The following is a 20,388-nucleotide window of genomic DNA, read 5'->3' as shown; positions in this document are numbered from 1 at the left end:
TTCATGCAGCCCCGTGGCTCCCAGGGGATATTTCCAGCTGTGCTGGACACTGGGTTTTTCACAGGTGATGGGGTGATGTATCTTCTGATTGTACCTGGCTCCTCCTACATCCTGTTCCCAAAACCTATTCCTTCTTGTGCCCTGGCTTTGTGGGGGCAACCTCCCCAGGAGAGGTGGCAACCAAAGCTAACACACTCCTGGCCTGGTACCCCGGTGAGCTCAGGAAACAGGAATGTCTACTGTTGTTGCAGTGTGATGGTAGAGGGTTCCTGAGTTTTTCTGGCACAAGTCTGCAAAAGCCCAAAGCCTCTGGGAGGCATTTGATTTTCCTTTCTGGAATTAGCTTTAGTGCTGAAGGTTGGGTTTGGGCCAGCCAAGCTTCCTTTGAGCCGTCAACCATGCGAAAGACTCCTCGAGTCTGCAGAGTTTCCCTTAAACACTGCTCATCTGCTGCCAGAAATTCCCCTTGCCTGAATATTAAAATCTCCTCAAGTGCTGGTGAGGAATTGCCCAAAGGAAACGTGACCTTCCCAGCCATGCTGGCTTGTCTGGAGTGGGCCTTTGTGGCCATGTGGAGCAGGGCATCCAGAGTGTGGGTGCCTGTGCTGCTGTGCTGCAGGAAGAGGTGTTCTGTGGTGCAAACAGAAATAAAGCCCCTCCCTTGGCTGGGTGTCTGCAGGGAGGTGAGGTCAGGAGCTGGATCTGAAACAGGCAGCAGGGTCAGAGCAGAAATCTAAGCATCCCAAATGCTTGGCAGGCAGGGTCTCTGTGGGCACAGCTGAACCAAGGTGCTTTCAGCTCATCCTCACACCTACAGAATGTCCTCAGAAGAGAGAAGACCATGCCACAAAGAGTGTTTGGCTCAACCAAGACATCCAAAAGCTGTTGGCAGAGATGTAGGGGCCATGTAAGAAAAATGACCCAGCCCTGTGATGAGCTCTTGCTGGAGGAAATCTTGCCACAGCTCTGGGCTGCTGGGGCCTCTGAGGTCTCTCTACCTTTTCTCTTCCCTTCTCCAGTCACACTAAAGTCTGTATAAGGGGGTGAATTTCCTTTCACATTGCATGAAAATCCCTCTGTGGAGGGATTTTATAAAGGCAGATGGCTGGATTCAGGAGTGTAGCATGCTGTAGCTCATCTTGCAGCTCCTCAAGCTTCAAGTCTTGCTTTCCATTTCCCCATCCTGTGATGGGTGAAATGAAGTTGAGAACCCTTGGTCTCACTGGCAGCTATGAATCTGCTTCTTCCCCAAACCTCTCCAGCCTGGGACCAACCTGGGGCAGTGCTGGCTGGAGGTGAAGATCCGTGGGATCAGCCTGATCCTGAAGCACTGGGTAATTATTTCTAGGATTGGGAAAGACAGTTGTGAAATACCACTGTGGGCTGAGCACGCTGAGTTACTGAATGTGGTTGTGAACAATTAGAGCAAATGGGAGACCATGGCCCCGTTTTAGTAAATGGAACCATTTGGAAATTAAATCTTTCCACCTTTTTGCTTCAAAAGGCAATTTAACAGCTGACCCCCTGCTCACACTTGTGCTTGTCCAAACTGAAATGGCACATTTTGTCTGGGGTCCAACAAACCCCTGTAGCTGACCCAAACACAAGGACTTTGGCAAGGCTTAGTTTCTCATTCGCTTGTGGTTTTTTTTGCTTCATTTTGTTTTGTTTGTTTTTCACTAAAGACAAATATTTGTGCTGCTCGGTCAGTCCAAAAGTAATCATCCTTTTTCCTCTGCTTGTCAGTGTGATTACTGAACCCCAACACATCACTTATTAAACCTCCCTCCCCTACCAGCCTATTTGAGCATGACAGAGAGCTCAGAATCTGAAAATAAATTCAGTTTAGGTGTTTGCTGGAGTGTGCTGGTATCTTTGAATCTGTGGGGGCTTTATCTTCAGCCCTTTTTGCTGAGCAGAGGGATGGTGTTCCCAGCATCACAGCCTCCCCAGGATGCTCAGAGTGTCTGAGGCACATCCCAGCACAGCAGCGGGCAGCCTGGAAGCTGAGATTGCTCTGTGGCAAAGCTGGATTGCTCTGTGGCAAGGGGAGCTGGGAAAGTTATTTCTCTGCTTTTGCAGAAAAATCCTTCTCCCCAGAACGGTCGCCCCCGGCTCTGTCCTCAGCCTGCTCAGAGGAAAGGATGCAGGGACAGAATAGCGAGCCGGTGAGGTCATGGGGAGAGAGTTAGTCACATCCAACTGGGAAAGGGAGAGGGCTGCCAACCAGTGTTGCTCTCACACTGTGGAAAGCTCATGTGGTTCAGAAGGGATCCCCCCCCTCCAGAGCACCCCGGCCAAGCTGGGGGTGTTGGTGGAGCACCGCCTCTGAAGCAGCTTCCCAAGGAACTGGAGGAAGGAGTGAAAGATTTTAATCAAAATCTAACTTTTTCTGGCATGAACGTGGACTTTGCTTCTCGTAACTGGGGCGGTACGGGACAGAGGGGGTTAAGAGCCTTTCCAAATTGGAGACTATCTGGAGCTGTCGCACAAGGGAGGGAGATCATGGCAGAGTTTAATGAATGACTTCATTTATATATTAAAAAAAAACCCAACAACAACATGGTGGCTTCCTGCCAGGTCCACAGACAAGGGTTTCTATGGGAACCTGAGGAAAAATAATAAATAGGAGTGTGGGATGAGTAGGGAAGGGAGGAGGGGAGCTCAGGCTCGGGTCTGGGTCTGCTTTGTTCCTCATGGAGACCAAGGTGGCAAGGGGTGATGACGGGGTATAAAGGGAAAGAGCTGAATTTGGTGCTTGCAGAAAGACCCCACCCAAAATAAGGCAGGCAGTAACTACACTGCAGTGGAGCATTCTCTTGGGCTAGTCCTGGGGTCTGCTTTGTTCCCTGCTCCTCCGTGGGCACAGCAGGCATGGGCAACCTTTCTTCACTGGGCTCACAACCTGGCTTTGCTGCCTCGGGGCAGGTGGGAGTTTGGGAGGGCAGTGATTTGGAGTCATCCCCAGCTTCCTGACAGGGTGGTGGTGGGACCACTGTGCAAAGGGATGCTGCTGGGGCTAAGCTCAACAGTCCTGCTCACACTGCAGAGTAAAATAGGCTCTGAGTGAGTCTTCCCTGGAAAGGCTAACAAGGCTCACAGTGTAATTAGAAAGGCTATGTTTTTCATCAATTAATCCCAGTGGGCTTTTTCCACCCCCTCCATTGCTAAGATAGGGAGATATCTGCCCTGAACTTTAAAAGAAAACAGCTTTTTGGTGAGACCCACGGTGAAGTGAGGCTCTCTTATGTGCTTCAGAGTCCAGACTGAGGGCAAAGCTGGGCAGGCTGCAGAGTGGCACTCCTGGGGCCAGCTGAAACCTGTCCCTCATTCACTCAAACTGGGCTGAAACACGTCTCAACTAAGGCATTTCTGTTTGGATTTTTCCCTCATTTTGCCTTCCACAGGTTCTTTGTTCCAGTCTGAATAATGTTGCACTGTATCTCCCATTGAGCAGGTTCATCCTCAGAGGACTGTGGTCCTCAGGGTGTGCCTGAGGTGGGGAAGTGCAGGTTGGTCTGGGTCCTGCTGCTGGTGGGAGATCGACTTCCCAGCTCCCATGTGTGTGCCTTCCTGAAGACATTTCTGTAAACAGGCTTGAAAATGCCAGGGGAAACAGCTTTTGTGTCTGCTTTGGACCTGGCTGAGCCAGACATGAGTGGGGTGAGGAGGCATCTGTCCCAGCATCAGCCCTGTGTACCACAGTCAGACCTGCCCAGCTCCAGCTGCCATCACAGGCCCTTTGGGTGAGTGGTGGCTGCCCCATGGCCTGTCCCTTTCTGCCTGAATCTCAGCTGGTGCTGCCAGTGGAGCAGGAGCCGATCCCACGTGGGGAGCGCCTGGACTGGCGTTATCACCAGGGAAGGAATGTGGCATCCGCCTTATCACTTCCTTGGGGATGCAGGAGGCTGTTCTGTTGACAGAGGCATTATTGTGCAGCAGTTGAGATGTCTGGGAGAAGCCAGGGCAGGTTTTTCTTTCCACAGGGTTGGCAGGAAGCCAGGCAGGGCAGAGCAGGGCAGGACATAGGGGCTGCCATCCACCACTGTTTCCTGTGGCTCCTGGTCGGGCAGGAGCAGCTCAACTGCCTAAGGAAGCTCATCCCCAGGGTACAGATCTTGCCTTCTGTGGGCCAAAGTTTGGGATGAAGGTGTTGGATATCTTGCAGCACTGCAAGACCCTTTACAAACCCTTCAGACACCTTGCAGCATTGCAGGATTACTTAGAAACCCTTCCAAAGTAGGGGTGCAAAGCTGTTTTTGCAGGGAATGGTGCTTTCCAGTGGGCTTCAGCCCTCAGGCAGGTGGGAGGAGGATATGTACCACATCTTCCTTCTAGAGATCCTGTGTCTCTCCCAGTTCCCGTGTCCCACCTTGTCCTTGCCATCAGTCAGTCCCACGGCGGCGCTGTGCTGATGGAGGTGAGGATGCCACTTGGAGGATCACGGCTCGTGGTGGGAGGGCTCCTCTGCAGAAGGCTCCTGCTTGCTGGGGGGACCCCAGGCACCTCAGAGGATTGTTACCAGGTTTCACAGGACTGCCTGATGGCATTAAAGATGGGTTTTCCCTCTGGCTTGGCAGGCTGACAGCACAGTGGAGCGTGGAAGATGAGGAGGAGGCGGCGAGAGAGCGGCGGCGGCGGGAGCGGGAGAAGCAGCTGCGGTCCCAGGCGGAGGAGGGCCTGAACGGCACCGGCCCCTGCTCGGAGAGTGCTGCTCTGGCACAGCAAAACCAGTAAGAAATACCCGTGGATAAATCCTTCAGCAACACACCTTGTCCCTGCAGCAAACCCCTCCTGCAGCACCAAGTGTGTGTCCCTGGTGTTTGGGGAAGATGGGGAAGTGCTCTCAGGTTTGGGCTGGATTTAGCGCACACTAGCGAATAGTGTGCTTTCTTCTTAGGGCAGAAAACCCCACGAGTCCTGCTTTGATTGTTTTCTTGGCTGGAGGCTGGAGGTTTTACTGCCCTGAGAGTTTACACTGGAACAGCTTGGGGCAGGCTGGGCTCTGGTAGGGAGTCCCCACTGCCAGTGATTTCAGTGCTTGGTTAAATTTCAACTTGGGAGTCATCCTACACCGAAAGTAATGGAGTTTCCTGATACGTGCAAAGACAGATGTGCCTGAGGAGGTGATGCACAATCCCAGGCAGATCACAGTGCAAGCAATCACCTATCCTGGCTAAGCTTCCCATTCCTCCCTCAGAGGATGCTGCCCTGGCAGTGGGAAGCATGAAGCAGCACCTGAGCTGGTGCCGTTCACAGCTCCAAGGATTAAAATTAACTTTGTGCTTTAATGGGGAAAGTCCTAGATGGAAATAGCTCAGGAGGCATTTATGGAGATGCTAAGCTCTCTGCTGTCAAAGAGGAAACACCTGGAGAAGGGATAGGATGACATCCCCACCATCCCACGGCACATCCTGCTGCAGCCTCCCCACGTCCATGGTTCAGCAGTCCAGATGCTGTGCAGCGCTGGGGCTAGCACAAAAACTAGTCTGCACTCTGAATTACCAAATTCTTGTCTCAAGCCCTCAGTCTTACCACTATTTATGTGTTCAACTTATTTCTAAATCTATTGAACACAATGGAAAAGTGGTGGCAGGATTTGGAGTTATAATCACAGAGAAGCAACATCTCCATTTTACTGGGAAAAAAAGCAAAAGTTATTTATGAAAACCTTTTTTTTCCATTAAAAGATCTTTTTCTTCCCAAGATACTTCCAAAATTATTCAGGACTTTTTTTTTTTAATATAAAAGCATTTCAAGACACCTTCATAATCTTTTGTGGAAATACACACGGTGATATTCTGCAGACAAAGCTGCTGCAGTCTGCTCTAAAAGCAAACAGAAGGTCTGGAAAGTAATAATAGTCATTAGCTTTTCCAAACCCCCCCTTCACGTGGGGGCTAGGAAATAATTTGAAAAGGTCTTTAAAACAGCAGATGAGATCTCTGGTCTCTGTTTGCTGGTTGGTGCTGTGAGCAGCCTCAGGCCCACAGCAGTGTGCAGTAACCCAGCCTGCAGGCTCCAGTTCTTTTGGCATGGGCACAGCACCATTGCCATTGCCCAAATTCAACTGAGTGCTTAAGAGGACAGTGACAAGAGCTCTTCAAATGAAGGGGTTTGCTCCCTGCTCCATGATGCCAAAGCTTGCTGGGCCAGGCTCAACCACAAGGATGTTTCTTCTCCTCTGGCCATTCCCTGGTTTTGTTTACAGCTGCTGACAGCCACCTGGGCTTGCTCATGCAGCCAGGGTCAGCCCTGGCTATTAATCTTCTGAAAAGCTTCATTCTCTCTTGTGTAAATCCTGCCCCCTCCTTCCTGTAGCTCTTCCCACGCTGGGACTTGTCCTATCCATGTCACTCCCCTTAGTTCAAACCCACCTTTGCATTTCCTTGCTCCAGAGGGACAGAGTGAACCTCCTGCTCTCCCTTACCCCACTAAAGAAAGCCAGAAATAGGAGAACAGAGGGTTTGCAGGAGAAAGACAGGAGTGTTTTTGGGAGCCAGAGGGATGGACATCAGCTGAAGTGGTGATGGGGCTGTGCTGGCTTTGTGCTTCTCCTGGGGCTGGGTTTGCAGAGGGACACTGGGAAGCAGCCAGTTTTCTGACAGCATTCAGCCAGTCTCCCTTGCTCCCTGGGAGCTTTTCTGTCAGCCTGAGCACACATTTGTGGCCAGGGCCACACACGCTGGGATGATTTTGCTGTGGCTATCTTCAACAGTGCAGCTCACCCAGAGAAGAATGAATGGAATAACTGAAAGGAGAAGGACTGTGTCAGGCTGTGGCTCTTCCAGGCCAGCTTTAGGCCTTTTTGCATGCCTCTCATGCTCATTTTCCTTCTTGCTGTGTTTCAGCTATGACTTTAAGCCATCTGGGACTTCGGAGCTGGAGGAAGACGAGGGGTTCAGTGACTGGTCCCAGAAGCTGGAGCAGCGCAAGCAGAGGTGGGTTGGACACAGATGCTCCAAGGGGAAGGGTTCCCCTGTCCCCAGCTAAAGGACTGTCCCTGAGGAGGGGTGACCAACCCCAGGTCAGGTCCAGCACGTGTAAGAATGAGGCCAGAGTGTGCAGCATCAGCAGGACAGAGCAGGCCCCACAGCAGTGGGACAGATGCTCTCTGCCTGCCTTTGGGCTGGCAGGGGGGAATGGCCCAGGGATGGCCCCAGGCTTTGGGGATGTTTGGATTGAGCTTTGTGCTCCAAGCAGTGGCAGCCTGCCAGGACTCCTGGGTTTGGAGGAGCGACAACAGCAGATTTAAGCCACCTGAGCTGCTGCAGGGGCTGAAATGGTCTCTAACATAATCCAGGCCAGCCTAAAAAGCTGTTCTAAGTTATTGCTGCTTCCTGGCTCATGTCAGCATAGTGGGTGTTATGGCCCCAGCCCACCTTGTGCCTGACTCCTCTTTGAGCAGGGAAAAACAGGCAGCAAAGAGCCCTGGGAGCCCTCCCATCACTCCTCCCTTGCAGAGCTAGACCAAACTCCTGCCTTAACCACTTCCCTTGGATACTGCCTACCTGCACATGAACTCTGTGACTCAGCTCTCTTGGCAGCTTGATTTTGTAGGGAATTTTTGACATAGCCTCTTCTTTGCCCTGAAGAATTCTTTGCACAAAGAGGTGGTAGATGCCCCTTCCCTGGAAACATTCAAGTCAGGTTGGACTGGGCTCTGAGAAACCTGATCTGATTGAAAAGGTTCCTGCTTATTTCAGAGGGATTGGAGTAGATGACCTTTAAAGGTCCTTTCCAACCCAAACTATTCTGTGACTGAAAAAATGCTTAAGATTAATATTTACTGCTGAATAAATAAAAATGAGCTCGGAGTTTTGTTACTTTTCTCCAAATGTTGTGGCTAAACCCCGTTGCAAACTGTACCTTTGCAGCCCTGACCCCACAAGCACTTCTCAAGCACCTCCAAGGCCCAGCACAACTTAATTATAACATCTGTGGGAGCAATTAGAAATCATCTGCTTTTTGGTTTGCTGCCTCTTTTTCCAACCCCCCCTTGCAAAGAGCTTTTCTGGAAAGAAAGGCTACTGCTTTTCCCTCCTTGGCCTTCAAAAGGGAATTAGTTGGAATTAACATTATCCTCCCCATGTGTTTCTTGTTGTGGTTTTATGTGTTTATCCTGTAGCTGGGCAGAGGAGGTGGTGTTCACGGCAGGTGAAGCCCATCAGTGAGAGGTGGTACTTTAAAAGCAGGAGCTGTAGGTGAAGGCTGGTAGGGAGAGGCAGCTGAAGGAGCTCAGGCTCTGTGGGCTTTTTGCAAAGGCTGGGCTTGTCCTGCCAGCAGGAGCTGTGCCCTGTAAGGTCCTTGCAGCAGCTTTCTGCTTCATCCAAGGCACAGCCTGGAGTGTGGTGGGAGCACAGGTAGGTTGTGTCTCTGCCTGTGCTGGGACAAGCAGTGCTGTGTTCAGGCTTTCCCAACTCCTTTCTCTCCTGCTTAACTGGAGATGGAGCAAATCCTGGGTTTTAAGTGGTGGCTGGAGATAGCTGCTGTCTGTTGGATGGCACTAAACCAGGTCCTGCATCCCCTGAGGGCCTTGGTGCTAAGGCCTGTTTTCTTTTTGGTCCTGGCTCTCCTCTTTGAGGTGGGAGATCCATGCTGTCAGTGGTGTGCAAGGGGGTGAAGCTGTGCCAGCCTAGCTGTCTCCCATGCAGCATTGCTGTGCTGTGAAAGGCATCCTATAGGCTGCACTGTGTTTGCTGGCCTTAATTTTTAATATGAGCTTGCACTTGAGCTGAAGACACTGCTGCCATCCTGGTGGGGAGCTGCAAGCTTCCTGGGCCTTCAGAGCCTGTTTGCTCTTGGTGAGAGGATGATGAGAAACAAGTCAAGTGAGCCAGCATATGCATCATCTTTTTCCCCATGTAGTCAGTGTGGAGGACTGGATGGGGCTGACCTGTGAGCTGCCTTCCTAGCAGCAGAGAGCTGGGTGGAAAGGTCTTGTTGGAACTTGTTTTTGTGTTTTGGTGCTGCCTGTTGAGGGAGGGGCAGTGAGTCAGCCTTGCCCTTTGGCAGCTGCCTGCTAGCCAGCTCTCTAGCCCTGCTCTCTCAAGCCAGGTGATTTTCTAAGAACTGGGTGGGAGGAGAAAGCTCTTTTGGCTGGGGAAAGGAAGATGGCAACAACTGCTTGGTGTGTGGCTGTGAGCCAGTGAGAGTTCTGGGGCTCTGTACTCCCAGTGCCTCTGTGCCCAAAGGCATGGGCTGCTCTGCTCTTGCAAAGCTGATTGCATAAACATGCTCCTGGGTCTCCTCTTGCAGACCTGCAGCAATTCTCTTGTACCAAACCCATTGTGGCTTTTAAGCCCCTAAGCCAGGGGGTGACCTCATCTGCTTTGGAACTCCTTTGTTTTGCTGGGATATGAGATGAGTGTTGTGAACAGGGGTGCCATTTTTTCCAGTGGGCAAAACTGAGGCTTGGGACCCAGTGTCAGCACAGCATTGCTGGTCAAGCTGTGCCTTGCCCATGGAATGATTCCAGGGGAGTGGCTCTGCAGCCTTGCCCTGGAGTTCAGCTCCAGCTTGTGTTGTTGGTTGGGCTCTCCTGCAGCAAGAGACTCTGCTAATGTGAAAGATGAGTTCAGGGCGGTGTTTGGTGCCCTCTTATATTGGTGGGGTTCCCCAGATGAGGAGAGGAATGATGCATCTGACTCCATGTTCTTAGGAGGCCAATTTATTATTTTATGATACTTATTATATTAAAGAGTTCTATACAAAAACTATACAAAGAATAGAGAAAGAATACTTACAGAAAGCTAAAAAAATGATGGAAACTTGTTAATCTTTCTGGAGCCCTGACACAGCTTGGCTGTGATTGGTCATTGAGTCAAAACAAATCACATGAAACCAATGAAACAGCCACCTGTTGGTAAAAAGCGTCCAAACACATTCCAAAGCAGCAAAACACAGGAGAAGCAAATCAGATAATTGTTTTCCTTCTTCTCTGGGGCTTCTCATCTTCCCAGGAGAGAAATCCTGGGCAAGGGGATTTTTCCAGAAAATATGACGGTGACAGTGCGTGCCCCGCTTGGAATTAATGCTGGGAGCCATGAGGGCAGCACCAGATTTGTGTTTGAGTGCAGGATGTGCTGGTGCACCTGGAATTTTAGCTGTAGCCAGGCAGGGAATTGGGCCAGCATCATGTGATGGTAGCAGAGGCCTCTCTGGCAGGGGTTTGAACAGAGGGCTCTTCTCTGCTTTCCTCTGGGTTTTGGCCATCATGATGCTGGTAACGTGCAGATCCCTGCAGCTCTGCCACAGCTCTTAGCTGGGCTGAGTCTTGGACACTTAAAGTTGGGGGAGTGAAGTGTGACTGCTGTTACATCTGGGTGCCTGGAACTGGCTGTGAGCCCTGCTGTGGAATACCCAGCATGCTGTAGGCTTGGGGAAGTGATAAAATTGGATTTCCAGAGGTGTGAGGTACCTCATGGTGTCTGTAGACTCATAACTGTGCTTTTATTCCTTGATCTCTCCCCATCTGTAGGTCTCCAAGGCAGTCCTACCAAGAAGAGGAGAGTGGTGTGAGGGAAGCTGAAGGCAAACTGGAGCAGCTCCAGCTGGATCAGGAAAGCCCAGAGGAGAATATGGTTATCAGAGAGGAAGAGGGGCTGTGCCAGGAGGAAGAAGAGGTCCAAGAGCAGGTGGAAGAGGAACAAGCTGAGCGAGAGGTGGGATCGGGAGGAGATGACCTTCTTTCTGGAGAGCTGATGCTGGGGGCTGCTCTCCCATGTTCTGGCTCACCATTGCTGCTGGAAGCTGAGCCCATGCAGACATTAGATGTGTTTTCATGGCCTAACCAGGGGCTGGTGCCACTTTTGCCTGTGTGCTGTGCCTTCTTGTGGTCACTGCAGGCAGCCTCTGCCCTTTTGTGAGGGGGGTGTGCTTGCTCTCAGAGTTTGTGGTGGCTTTGCCATGTCCCTGTCATACTGAGGAGGAAAGTGTTATTTCTTCTGTGGGCAGTGAGTAGCTTTACAGGAGAACTCAAATCTAAATTATACTGCTTGTTTTTCTCTCCCCAGCCTTTATCACACCTTTGGTCTACTTTGTCTTGATAGATCTCTTAGCCTTGCATTGCTCCCAGCTGAGGTGTTTTTGTTCTGATAATTCCTGGTTAAGGGGAGGGGGAGAGAGAGACAAAGCTGGAATTCAAGTGGTGTGCAAGTCAGGGGGCTGAGCTTCAAATATAATTTGTCATAAATGGACTTTGATGTTCTGGGGCTAGTAAGATTTTTGCATTTGAGCTGTGTGTTAGCCTTTCCATCCCTTTAGAATAAAGGCAGCTTCTCTCTGTCCTTTTGGCCTCTAAATGAGGAATTAATGTTTTCCTCTCTCAGGTGTGGTAAGAGGTCTTTATAACTGATGCAAGGACCCCTTTTCATACCATTTAGGAATCTTGAACCTTCAAAATTCCTGATTTCTGCCCTCCCTTCCAAATGACATATGAGCGTCTTCCTGAATGTTTCCAAATTAGATAATGTTAACTCAAAGTTTTTGTGCTTTTGTGTTTATTTAGTGTCAAGCAGGAAGCCTGGGAGACGGGAAAATCACTGTTGTTGCATGAAAAGCAGTTTGACCAACTCACTTCCTGGCTGCTTCTTTTTTTGCACTCAGGAAAAGAAGAGAAGGCGAAACGATGGAGAGAAAGAAGAAGCACCAGAGAAACGCCAGAAGGCCCCAAGCGTTGCCAGCCTGGAGGAGGAGGAGCTGTGCTCTGACCACACTGTAGTGTGCTCCACAAAGGTTTGTGTTCCTGGGGCCCCTCTGGATGGGTGACAACTGTCACAACAAGGACCCAACCAACGATGAGGAAGGATTATCCAGGGTTTACAGCAATGTGGGGTGTGAATCCTGTTATCCATCCTGCTACCAGTTGAGACAAACCATCTGAGCAATTTGCCTCATCTTTCATGGCTGTCAACCTCCTCTCCTCCTCCTTTGCCTGCTTGAGCTGTTGGAGGCTGTAGCAGTCACTCTAAAAGTCTAAAGCTCATTGAGAGCTCCAGGGAATATCGTGATACTGAGATAGCTGTGCTTTCAACTTGTGTAGTCTTTAACAAAATTCACAAGAACTTAATTGTAATGAAATTTCCCTTCCAAAGGGAAAAAGCCCCAATAACTGAAACAGTGGCATTTCTCTCTTAATTAGAACAAAATGTATGACTTAAGTTGTTTAAACAGATGGGGATTTCTGATCTCTGAAGCATTGTGTCCGTCCCAATCACATCTGTTTGCATTGGTGCTCTTGTGAAACTCCCATTATTAACACCACCCAAATTGCCTCTTATGACTTGTGTTGCATTTACTGCAAATCCTCAGTTCTGTGTGTGCTTTTGAATACAATAGATACAGATAAGTGTTTCTGTACTGAATGTTTTTTTTCTGCCCTTGTAAGCCCCAACCTTTTTGATTGTAGCAGTGGGGGAGATGGTGAGGAGTCTGTGCAGCCTGTTAATCTGGTATTAGAACTAGCTTTGCTTTTGGTTTTTTTTTTTTTTTTTTTAGTTTAGTTTTGTTCTATTTGTGGCTTACTCAGTATTTCCTGAGTGGGAAAGACTGTATGAGTACTTTCTTTTGCATCAGTAAATAGATGGCAAGAGGGAGGTTTCATCATCTACAGCCATCGGATTCTTGCTCTTAGTGGAGAAACCATTTTATAGTCAAATTAAAAGAGAGGAGACAGAGTAGGTGTGGATGCAGCCTGGGTGCTAATGCCAGGTTTGAAAAGTGGTGGGGGTAGCCAAAGCATATTCCTGAAGTGGGACTGGTGGGAAAATGTGGAAAATGCTTTCAGCAACTTTTATGTGGTGAACCTTCTGTCTTTACAGCCCCAAAACACACATAGCTTCTCGACCTCAGCTTAACTGCTGGGATTAGCCCAGGGAAAGGTTTAGAAATGCAGTCTCTGTTTTGTAGTGGTGATGTCAGAGCTCACCTGCACACTGAGCTGGATGTGAAACTGCTCAGGAAAAATCTGTGCTTGGAATCTTTCCAAAGGAAGGCTGATCTTTACACCCCAGCAAGCAGGGCTCTGTGAACACTGAGTATTAAGCACACTGACCACCAAGAAGGTGTTTTGGCACAGGAAGCTCAGCAGAAGCCCTGCTTGTCGTGGAAAGGCAAAAGCACCTGCAGTCAGTGTTGTGTGTCCCTGCCAGATGTGGCTGCTGGAGGCTGGGTGCACACCTGGGGCTGGCTGGTGGTGGGTGTAGGCTGCTGGGGTGTTTGGAGTGCTGAGGGCTGAAATAGGGGCAATGGAGGCAAGGGGGAAGTCTTGTACCAGTCCTGTTTTGTCACAGGCTGCTAGTGAGCCCTGAGCTTTGAGGCTGGCTGAATAAGCAGCTGTGGTTTCTTCTGACCTTCAGAAACTGCTTGGGACCAGGGAAATGCACAATTCTCACTGCAAGGAAAGGCCAGGGGTGGGGGCAGGTGGTCTCCAAATAGCACAGTGAAAGTTTGTTCCTCCCTAGACTGTCATACTGAGGTACATTGCCAATTAGAGCTCTTTCTAGGCCCCTCTGTGTTTAACCTGGTGCTTGTTCATAACCTTTCAGAAGTGCCTCTTCATGGTTTGCAGCAGTGCCCCATCTCCCTGGCAGGGTGGGCAAGGCTTTTTCCTTTTGACATGTGCTTGTGTTTGGGAAGCTGAGGCCAAGATGTACCAGATTCCCCTTTCAGGCTGGTGCTGTGCCCTGTCAGGTACCAGCCTGCCCATCAGTGAGCAAGGTGAAGTCTCTGGAGTTGTGGCTCAGAGGGAAGCAGCAGCTCCTGCAGCAGCGAGCAAAAGAGTGAGCTGGCAGCAGGCAGACAGACAGCCTGCCCTGCAGACAGAGCTGCCTTCTGTCGTGCTGCTGTGGGGGACCCTGCAGAGTGGCTCTCCCCAGGTCATCTCTATTAGCCAGGGCTGCACTGTTTGGTTGTTCTCTAATGGCCTTGTGCTCCTGGGCACAGCTGGTAAATGTGTCCTCTGTGTGACACAGTCCTGTCTTCTGTTTAGCTGAAATTTAGCACTGGCGTCCTGAAAGCATCTTAAAGGATCATTTAGTGTTGTTTTTTATCTGCTAACTTGGTAGGTGATTCCTGTGGCACAGGCAGCAGTTTTACAGGGGAGAAGGCTCCTTTTTACTTGGTTGCTGCTCCTTGACTCTGTGGGAGCTGGTGTTAAGAAAGCCCCCCTTTTGGCTGCAAGGTGATTTTTCTCTCTGTCTGCTTGTTTTCTGGGGCATGAAAGAGTCACAAGGTTTAGCAACATTTCAGCTTTCCTTCCCTGCAGTGGTTGTGAAGTGTTTGCTTGCCTTCCTGTCTTGGCCAAAGAGTTATTGCACAGGAGACTCTGGTGCAAAACTTTTTCCTGATGGCTTGACATGAAGAGCTGCCTCACAGGTGTCTCCATGTGCTGATCTGCCCTGTCTATGTGCTTCTCTGGTGTGGACAAGTTGACCTAACCCATGCCTGTGCTGCTCCCATGCTTGGCTTCCCTTCTGCAGATGTGGTCTCTAGTTTTTCCCCTTGTCTTTCTGTACTTGCCATTTCCCTTTTTGTGTCTAGCTAGGAAACCAAAGGTCTGAGAGAGACCTTCTCCTTCACCAGAGGGAGTAGAAAAAATGGTCTTGGTTGGTGTTCCAGCTGTCATTCATTTTACACATGGTTGGTTTGCCCCTGCAATTGCTTGGGATTTTCTTCCCCTGCTTGGAAAGAAGGAAGAAAGGGAATGCTCACTGTCTCTCTGAGCTGTAGGGGAACATGGGGGGTTGAGTGAGTCATTTCTAACCAAAATATGGGTGAGAGATGAGGGCCAAGAAATGGTCAGCAAAGGTGACCTGCATCCATCTGAGGACCCTGGACAAAAGTTGTATCTTTGTCTTCTTTGTCCCCTTTAGCTCACGGACAGAACTGAGTCGCTGAACCGCTCGATACAGAAAAGGTAATGCTGGGCTGGCCTCAGGGCAAGGCAGGTCACTTGCTGCAGAGGGAGATGGTCAGCAGGCCCTGCTGTGGGGAAGGGCAGCAGTGACAGGCTGCCTGTGCCTCACCAAGTCCTCCCTTCTGCCTGAGGCACTGGGGGAACACCTTAATCCTCCTCTCTGTTCTGCAGCAACAGCATAAAGAAGAGTCAGCCTCCTCTCCCTGTGTCCAAGATTGATGACAGGCTGGAGCAGTACACACAGGCTATTGAGGTGGGTTGCTGTGTTGTCTCTGCCCCCACGCTCCCAGAGCCCTCTTTGCTGGTGCTGCTCCCCCACCGTGCCTCTCAGCCTTGCCATCTGTGAGATGACAACTGAATTGTGGGAGTTCCCTTAGGTGGGAGCACTCCTTGCTCCTGTCTGTGTGTCCCTCCGCAGCATCAAGTAGGTTTCTTTGGCAAGCTGTCCCATGCTCGTTTTTTTGTGTTCTCTGCTTAAAGAGTGGGAGTATCTGACAGGAACTAGTAGGACTCTACAAGTCTCCTTTTACACCCCCTTATCTGCAAGGATAAAAATAATCAAGAGGCACACTCTGATGGCAAAACTCTCTCCATTTATTTTCCAGACCTCCTCAAAGGCTCCAAAACCTGTGCGGCAGCCCTCTCTGGACCTTCCCACCACGAGCATGATGGTAGCCAGCACAAAAAGCCTCTGGGAGACTGGGGAGGTCACAGCCCAATCTGCTGTGAAGCCCTCAGGTTGTAAGGTACAGCCCTTGGAGGACTTGCCTTGCTTGTGCCAGGGGCAGGGACTGGTCCCTGGGCACAAGGTGCACTGTCCTTGTGTATCCTGTTGGTGCATCTTGTTTGTGGGGCTCCCAGACTCCAAAGGCATCAATGTTAGAGGTCACCCATTGTGTTCTAAGGCTTTGCACCTTGGAGGTTCCATTTTTCTGACAGGGTCCCCAGTTGTTCCTTGGTGGTCCATGCAGGGAAACCTCTGTGTTGCTGGTTGAAGCTCTGATTTGAAATGGGAATAAAATCAGCTGCTGGGGAGAATGCATGTGTCTCCTACCGGGGCTGGGGCTGAGCTCCAGCTGTCAAGCACGACCTTGCATCTAGTACCAAGGTGATAAATCTTGTAAACTTGGAAAATGCAGAGAGCATTACATATTGCTCTCAGTGATTTCACTTTCTGGCTGTTGTGGGTGAGGCTGGTTCTGTAATATGGTGGTGGCAAGTCTGTTTATGAGAGCAGAATTCCTTTTGGTAGAGAAGCCTTGATGTTTACATGTCCTAAATAGTTAACAAACTTAAGAAAATAAACATCTTGGAGCTAATTCAGACTCTTGTGGAAAAGTGATAGGAAAACATAGGGTACACTGGGAACAGCAAGACATTTTCACAGTCATGGGTTTTAGCAGCAGCTGTTTTAGGTCAGATGTGATATTATAAATAAAAAAAGGAGGTCAGATGTGTGGGTTGGAAATGGATGTGAACAAAGACATGTTCAGCAGCATTAACAGCGAAGGGTAATGAAAGCATCATTTTTCTCAGGATATTGTGGCTGGAGACATCGTGAGTAAAAGAAGCCTTTGGGAACAGAAGGGGAATCCCAAACCTGAGAGCAGTATCAAGGTGAGTTGGTGTCTGTGAGTGTGAGAGCACTTGCTCTGCTGAAGAAGAGCAGAGCTGGTGGCTGGGCTGGCATTACTGAGAAGATGATGTTCTGTAGGGACAAGGGCTACCTGTATCTGTCAATGCAATTGCATGCTTAAGAGCTCTTCCTAGCAGTGAATTGCTATTGGTTCAGCTCTAGTGAAAATGGGGGCAAAAATACTTTTATATCCAGTAATTCTGAAAGGTCTTTTGAATAGCATGTTGTTCTCAGCCCCTGAGCTGGGAGTCACAGCCTTCTAGGCTCAAATGGAACTGAAAATTTGAGCAATTTTGCTCTTGTTATGCTTTTTGGCACTGAGAGTAAACAAAACGTGCAAAACTAAGTGGAACTGAACCTAATGCAGTATCGCTTGCAGATGGATCTGGGGGTTTGTGGGAATGTTTGTGGAAATGTCTTCTAAAATGCAGCAAGTAGCTACTGCTCAAACTGTCTAGGCTGGGAGAGAAAGATCAAAGTATCTTGTCAGTTCCTGTGCTGAAGTTGCCAGTACCTGGTAAATCCCACAGTCTCTTGTCAATGGATAAAACAACCCTGGCTTGGGGGTCTGGGCTCTTAGATGAGCCCTCCCTCACAATGCCTGCATTGCATTTGCTTTCCTATTGCATATCCTGTTCTTGTGTTGCCTCATGCTTACAGAAGGTGGTGATGGATCTGTGCAGAGAGTTTGTGTGAAGGGGGCAGGAAGGCAGTGCAGAATGGGCTGTCTCCGAGCCCTCTGGGATTAAAGGCAACTGTATCCTGTGCTCCTCTGGCTTCAGTTACTTGATTTTTGACTGCCTATTTAACAGAGAAAAATGCTGACTTTGGCTCTCCCTTTCTCTCCTGTTCAGTCCATTCCTTCTGGCAAGAAGTACAAATTTGTTGCCACAGGCCACGGCCAGTACAAGAAGGTGTTGATAGACGATGCTGCAGAGCAATAGCATGTCTGGAGAACTCATTAACCAGGTAGGTGGGATATGGCTCTGCTCTGTGTAACAGCCTCCTGGGCTGTTCTGGCAGCATGCTGGGCTTGTTTCTGCCAGCAGCACTTCGGGTGAGCTGGAAGGTGCTCTGTGGGAACAGCTGGAGCCTGGCTTCTGGGCCTGACTGGGCTGGAACAGAGTGGGTACACAGCAGGGGTTTGTTTTGGTCTCTGCCTTTCTGATGCTGCTGGATACCTCTGTTAGTTTAATCTGCAGGGCAGGTCCCTTAGCTACTGCTGTGTGGGTGAAGATGTGTTTGCCTTTGCTAGTTCAAAGGAATGGTCTCTATCTGCTGTCTTTCCTTATGCTCTCTTAAGTTGCAAGGAGTAGAGAGAGATAGCTGGAGATCATTCTGGCTGAGCACGGGGGCTGGTGCACTTCTGAAATTGAAATGTTTCTGGAGTTTAATTCCCAGACTTACTGAATTAATCAGGGAGAAAACTTTTAATGACTTCAGTAACCTCTTGGAACCAGTCTATAATAAGGCTGTAGCAGGAAGGATGTGAACATCTGCTGTACGGGGTAGAACAACAGAGCAGAAAGGACTGTTCTCTGGTGTGCAGCGAGGGTAGGGCAGAGCTGAGTTGCTGTCTCTCTGCTCTCTTGAAATGGCCTTTGGATCTCATGTTCCTATTGTGTTTAGGCTCATAGATATCCTGGTGTTATCTTGAGTGGGTGATAGTGGAGGGCTGTGGCAATAAGGAGGAATGGTGTAGAGGGAGGTGATAAGTGGTTGGATCCAACGGGGCAGCATCTGGCACGATGAGTGGAGAGGAAGCTGAGGGTGAAAACAAGCTCATTCTCTTTTTTCCTACTATAAAAAAGAAGCTTTATTTCATTGCCAAGGTTAAAATAGCTCTGCCTGCTACAAAACACCTTTTGTTTCTGAATTCTTCTGGGGTTTGTGTTCCTTCTTTCCCCTCCCTCCCACCCTTAAGGAGCTGGCTTCTGAGTGTTGCATGTTGTTTTGTTTGTTTAGGCTTGTTTTTATTTTTCCTTTTGTAGTGCCCATTTAGAGGATATGCCCTTTTGAATGCTACTTTGAGATGGGCAGCAGTACAAGCCCAAGACTGCCTGAAGCTCTGTTTTTAGTCCACAGAACTTCCATCCTCAACTTGCTTCTCTGCCTGTGACTTTGAGAAACTTATTATAGGTCTCCTCCTTCTCCTGAAGTCTGTTTCAGTGCAGCAGGTGGAACCTCCTGAGCTTCAGTTCTCTGCAGCAAACAGGTTTTGCTAGGTTGTCAGCAGGTTTTGTTTGCCCTACATGGGTTTCTCTGAGCAGCTCAAATGAAAGTGCCTTTGGCTCAGGTCTTTGTCCAGCAGCCTTTCTTGAAAGGCAAGCACTGTCACAGGATGTCCCCCAGGATCCACCCAGCACTCCAAACAGCCATGGCACTACACTGTTGCTCTCTGGGTTTGTTCATATGGAAGTATTGGGGTTTTTTCTACTGTGAATAGCAAAATGGCTGTGATAGCTGAAGGAGCTTGGCTTGTTTCTGTACTTTGGTTCTTAGCTATCTGTTTTGTATGCTCTGAGCTCCCTGGGGAGCTGCTTCCCAGCTGCTCTGCACCCCCTTGAACTATGTTCATCCTTTTTCCCTCCTACTGGATCACTGACATGACCTTCTTGCTCCCAAACCCTTCTGGCTCACCCCTGTCACTTGCTTTACACCACCTTAGCAGCTTTCTAGTTGCTTAAACACAGGTGTGGCTTTTCTCCTTCCCTCTCTTCCTGGGCTGCAGGACCTCACTGCAGGCTATGGAACAAGGATTTTTTTTGGTAGGTATCAGTTTGGGCATTTAGCAACTGCCTGATGCCATTTGGCATTGAGAAATAGGCAAATTCTGTGCCCAGTAGCATTCCTCTTCCTCAGCACAGCAGCTCAGGCTGGATCACACCACAATGACTTCCAGTGAGCAGCCATTGATAAAGTGTGTTGCCTCCAGGGATATGTCCTCCTGTCTGTGCTGCTCTCGTGCCAGGGTCTGTCTCTGCAGGACTTGCCATACTTGCTGTGTGCCTCTGCCCTTTATGGGGTAAAAGGGCTGAACCATGCACCCAAACCTACCTTCCTCTCTCCTGCTTGTGGGAATTCTCTCCCCAGTGGCATTTCCCCATCCTTCATCCATGTGCAGTGGGGCTGGGGTGTGAATGCAGCCTGACTGGAAGCCCAGCAGATGCAAAACCTAAGCCTTGGGTGAGTTGCTGGATTGTTCTGGGTGGTTGTCCTTGGTGCAGGACAAAAGCTGTTTTAAAGCACAAGTGCTTCTTAAACCACCTTCAGTTAGTCTCCCAAATGTAATTGATGTTGGCTGCTCTGCTTCATGCCAGTACTGTGGCTCTTGTGCATCCAGACCTTTGTGCAGAGGCATCCATCTGGCTGTGCTGCAGTGAGGTGCCATTTATCACTCTCTGGTAAGGCTGCCTTCATCTGCTTTATGTGTTTTATGCTGCACTCTTTAAATTTTTATGGTTGTGCTGCTGCATGGGTGTTTTCTGTAGCCTTCTCTTGCAGCAATGTTAAATTATCCTGCAGAGGCTTGCCTAGGATTCACATGTGATTACTGCACATTTCCAACCTCTTGTTACCTTTTTCTTTGAAAACTGGGGGTTTGAAGAAATCCCCACCTTAGATAATTGGGTTATTCTTCCTACTTGCTTTTTGCCCTTTGAGTAGGGAATGGGTTACAGAATAGACATAAGACTGGTAAAGTGAAAACTGAAGATTTGCTAAATGAACTGCTCTCACAGCATCACTGCAAAATAGGAAGACTTCAAAAAAGGCAAAAGGGACTCTTTGTTTCTAAGTCTGTTTGCTGCTTGGCCTGAGCAACTGTTGGTCAGTT

The 20,388-nt window shown here is 49.4% G+C and overlaps 1 protein-coding gene across 2 annotated transcripts in view; it reads left to right on the top strand.

Moving 5' to 3' along the window:
* Positions 1-20,388, top strand: part of LSP1 (lymphocyte specific protein 1) — a 48,594-nt gene that overhangs the window by 20,039 nt on the left and 8,167 nt on the right. For both annotated transcript variants that reach the window (XM_054634607.2, XM_077179922.1), the window contains exons 2-10: positions 4,581-4,733; positions 6,852-6,941; positions 10,481-10,664; positions 11,608-11,736; positions 14,874-14,917; positions 15,089-15,170; positions 15,523-15,663; positions 16,454-16,534; positions 17,408-17,522. In XM_054634607.2, the coding sequence (XP_054490582.2) occupies positions 4,581-4,733; positions 6,852-6,941; positions 10,481-10,664; positions 11,608-11,736; positions 14,874-14,917; positions 15,089-15,170; positions 15,523-15,663; positions 16,454-16,534; positions 17,408-17,497 (994 nt within the window). In that variant the 3' untranslated portion in view covers positions 17,498-17,522. The remainder of the gene's footprint in view (positions 1-4,580; positions 4,734-6,851; positions 6,942-10,480; positions 10,665-11,607; positions 11,737-14,873; positions 14,918-15,088; positions 15,171-15,522; positions 15,664-16,453; positions 16,535-17,407; positions 17,523-20,388) is intronic.

This window comes from Agelaius phoeniceus, chromosome 6 (assembly GCF_051311805.1).
Source record: "Agelaius phoeniceus isolate bAgePho1 chromosome 6, bAgePho1.hap1, whole genome shotgun sequence".
Lineage (NCBI taxonomy): Eukaryota > Metazoa > Chordata > Aves > Passeriformes > Icteridae > Agelaius > Agelaius phoeniceus.
The sequence above is the reverse complement of the archived record's forward strand: the minus strand, read 5'-3'. Positions and strand labels throughout refer to the sequence as shown.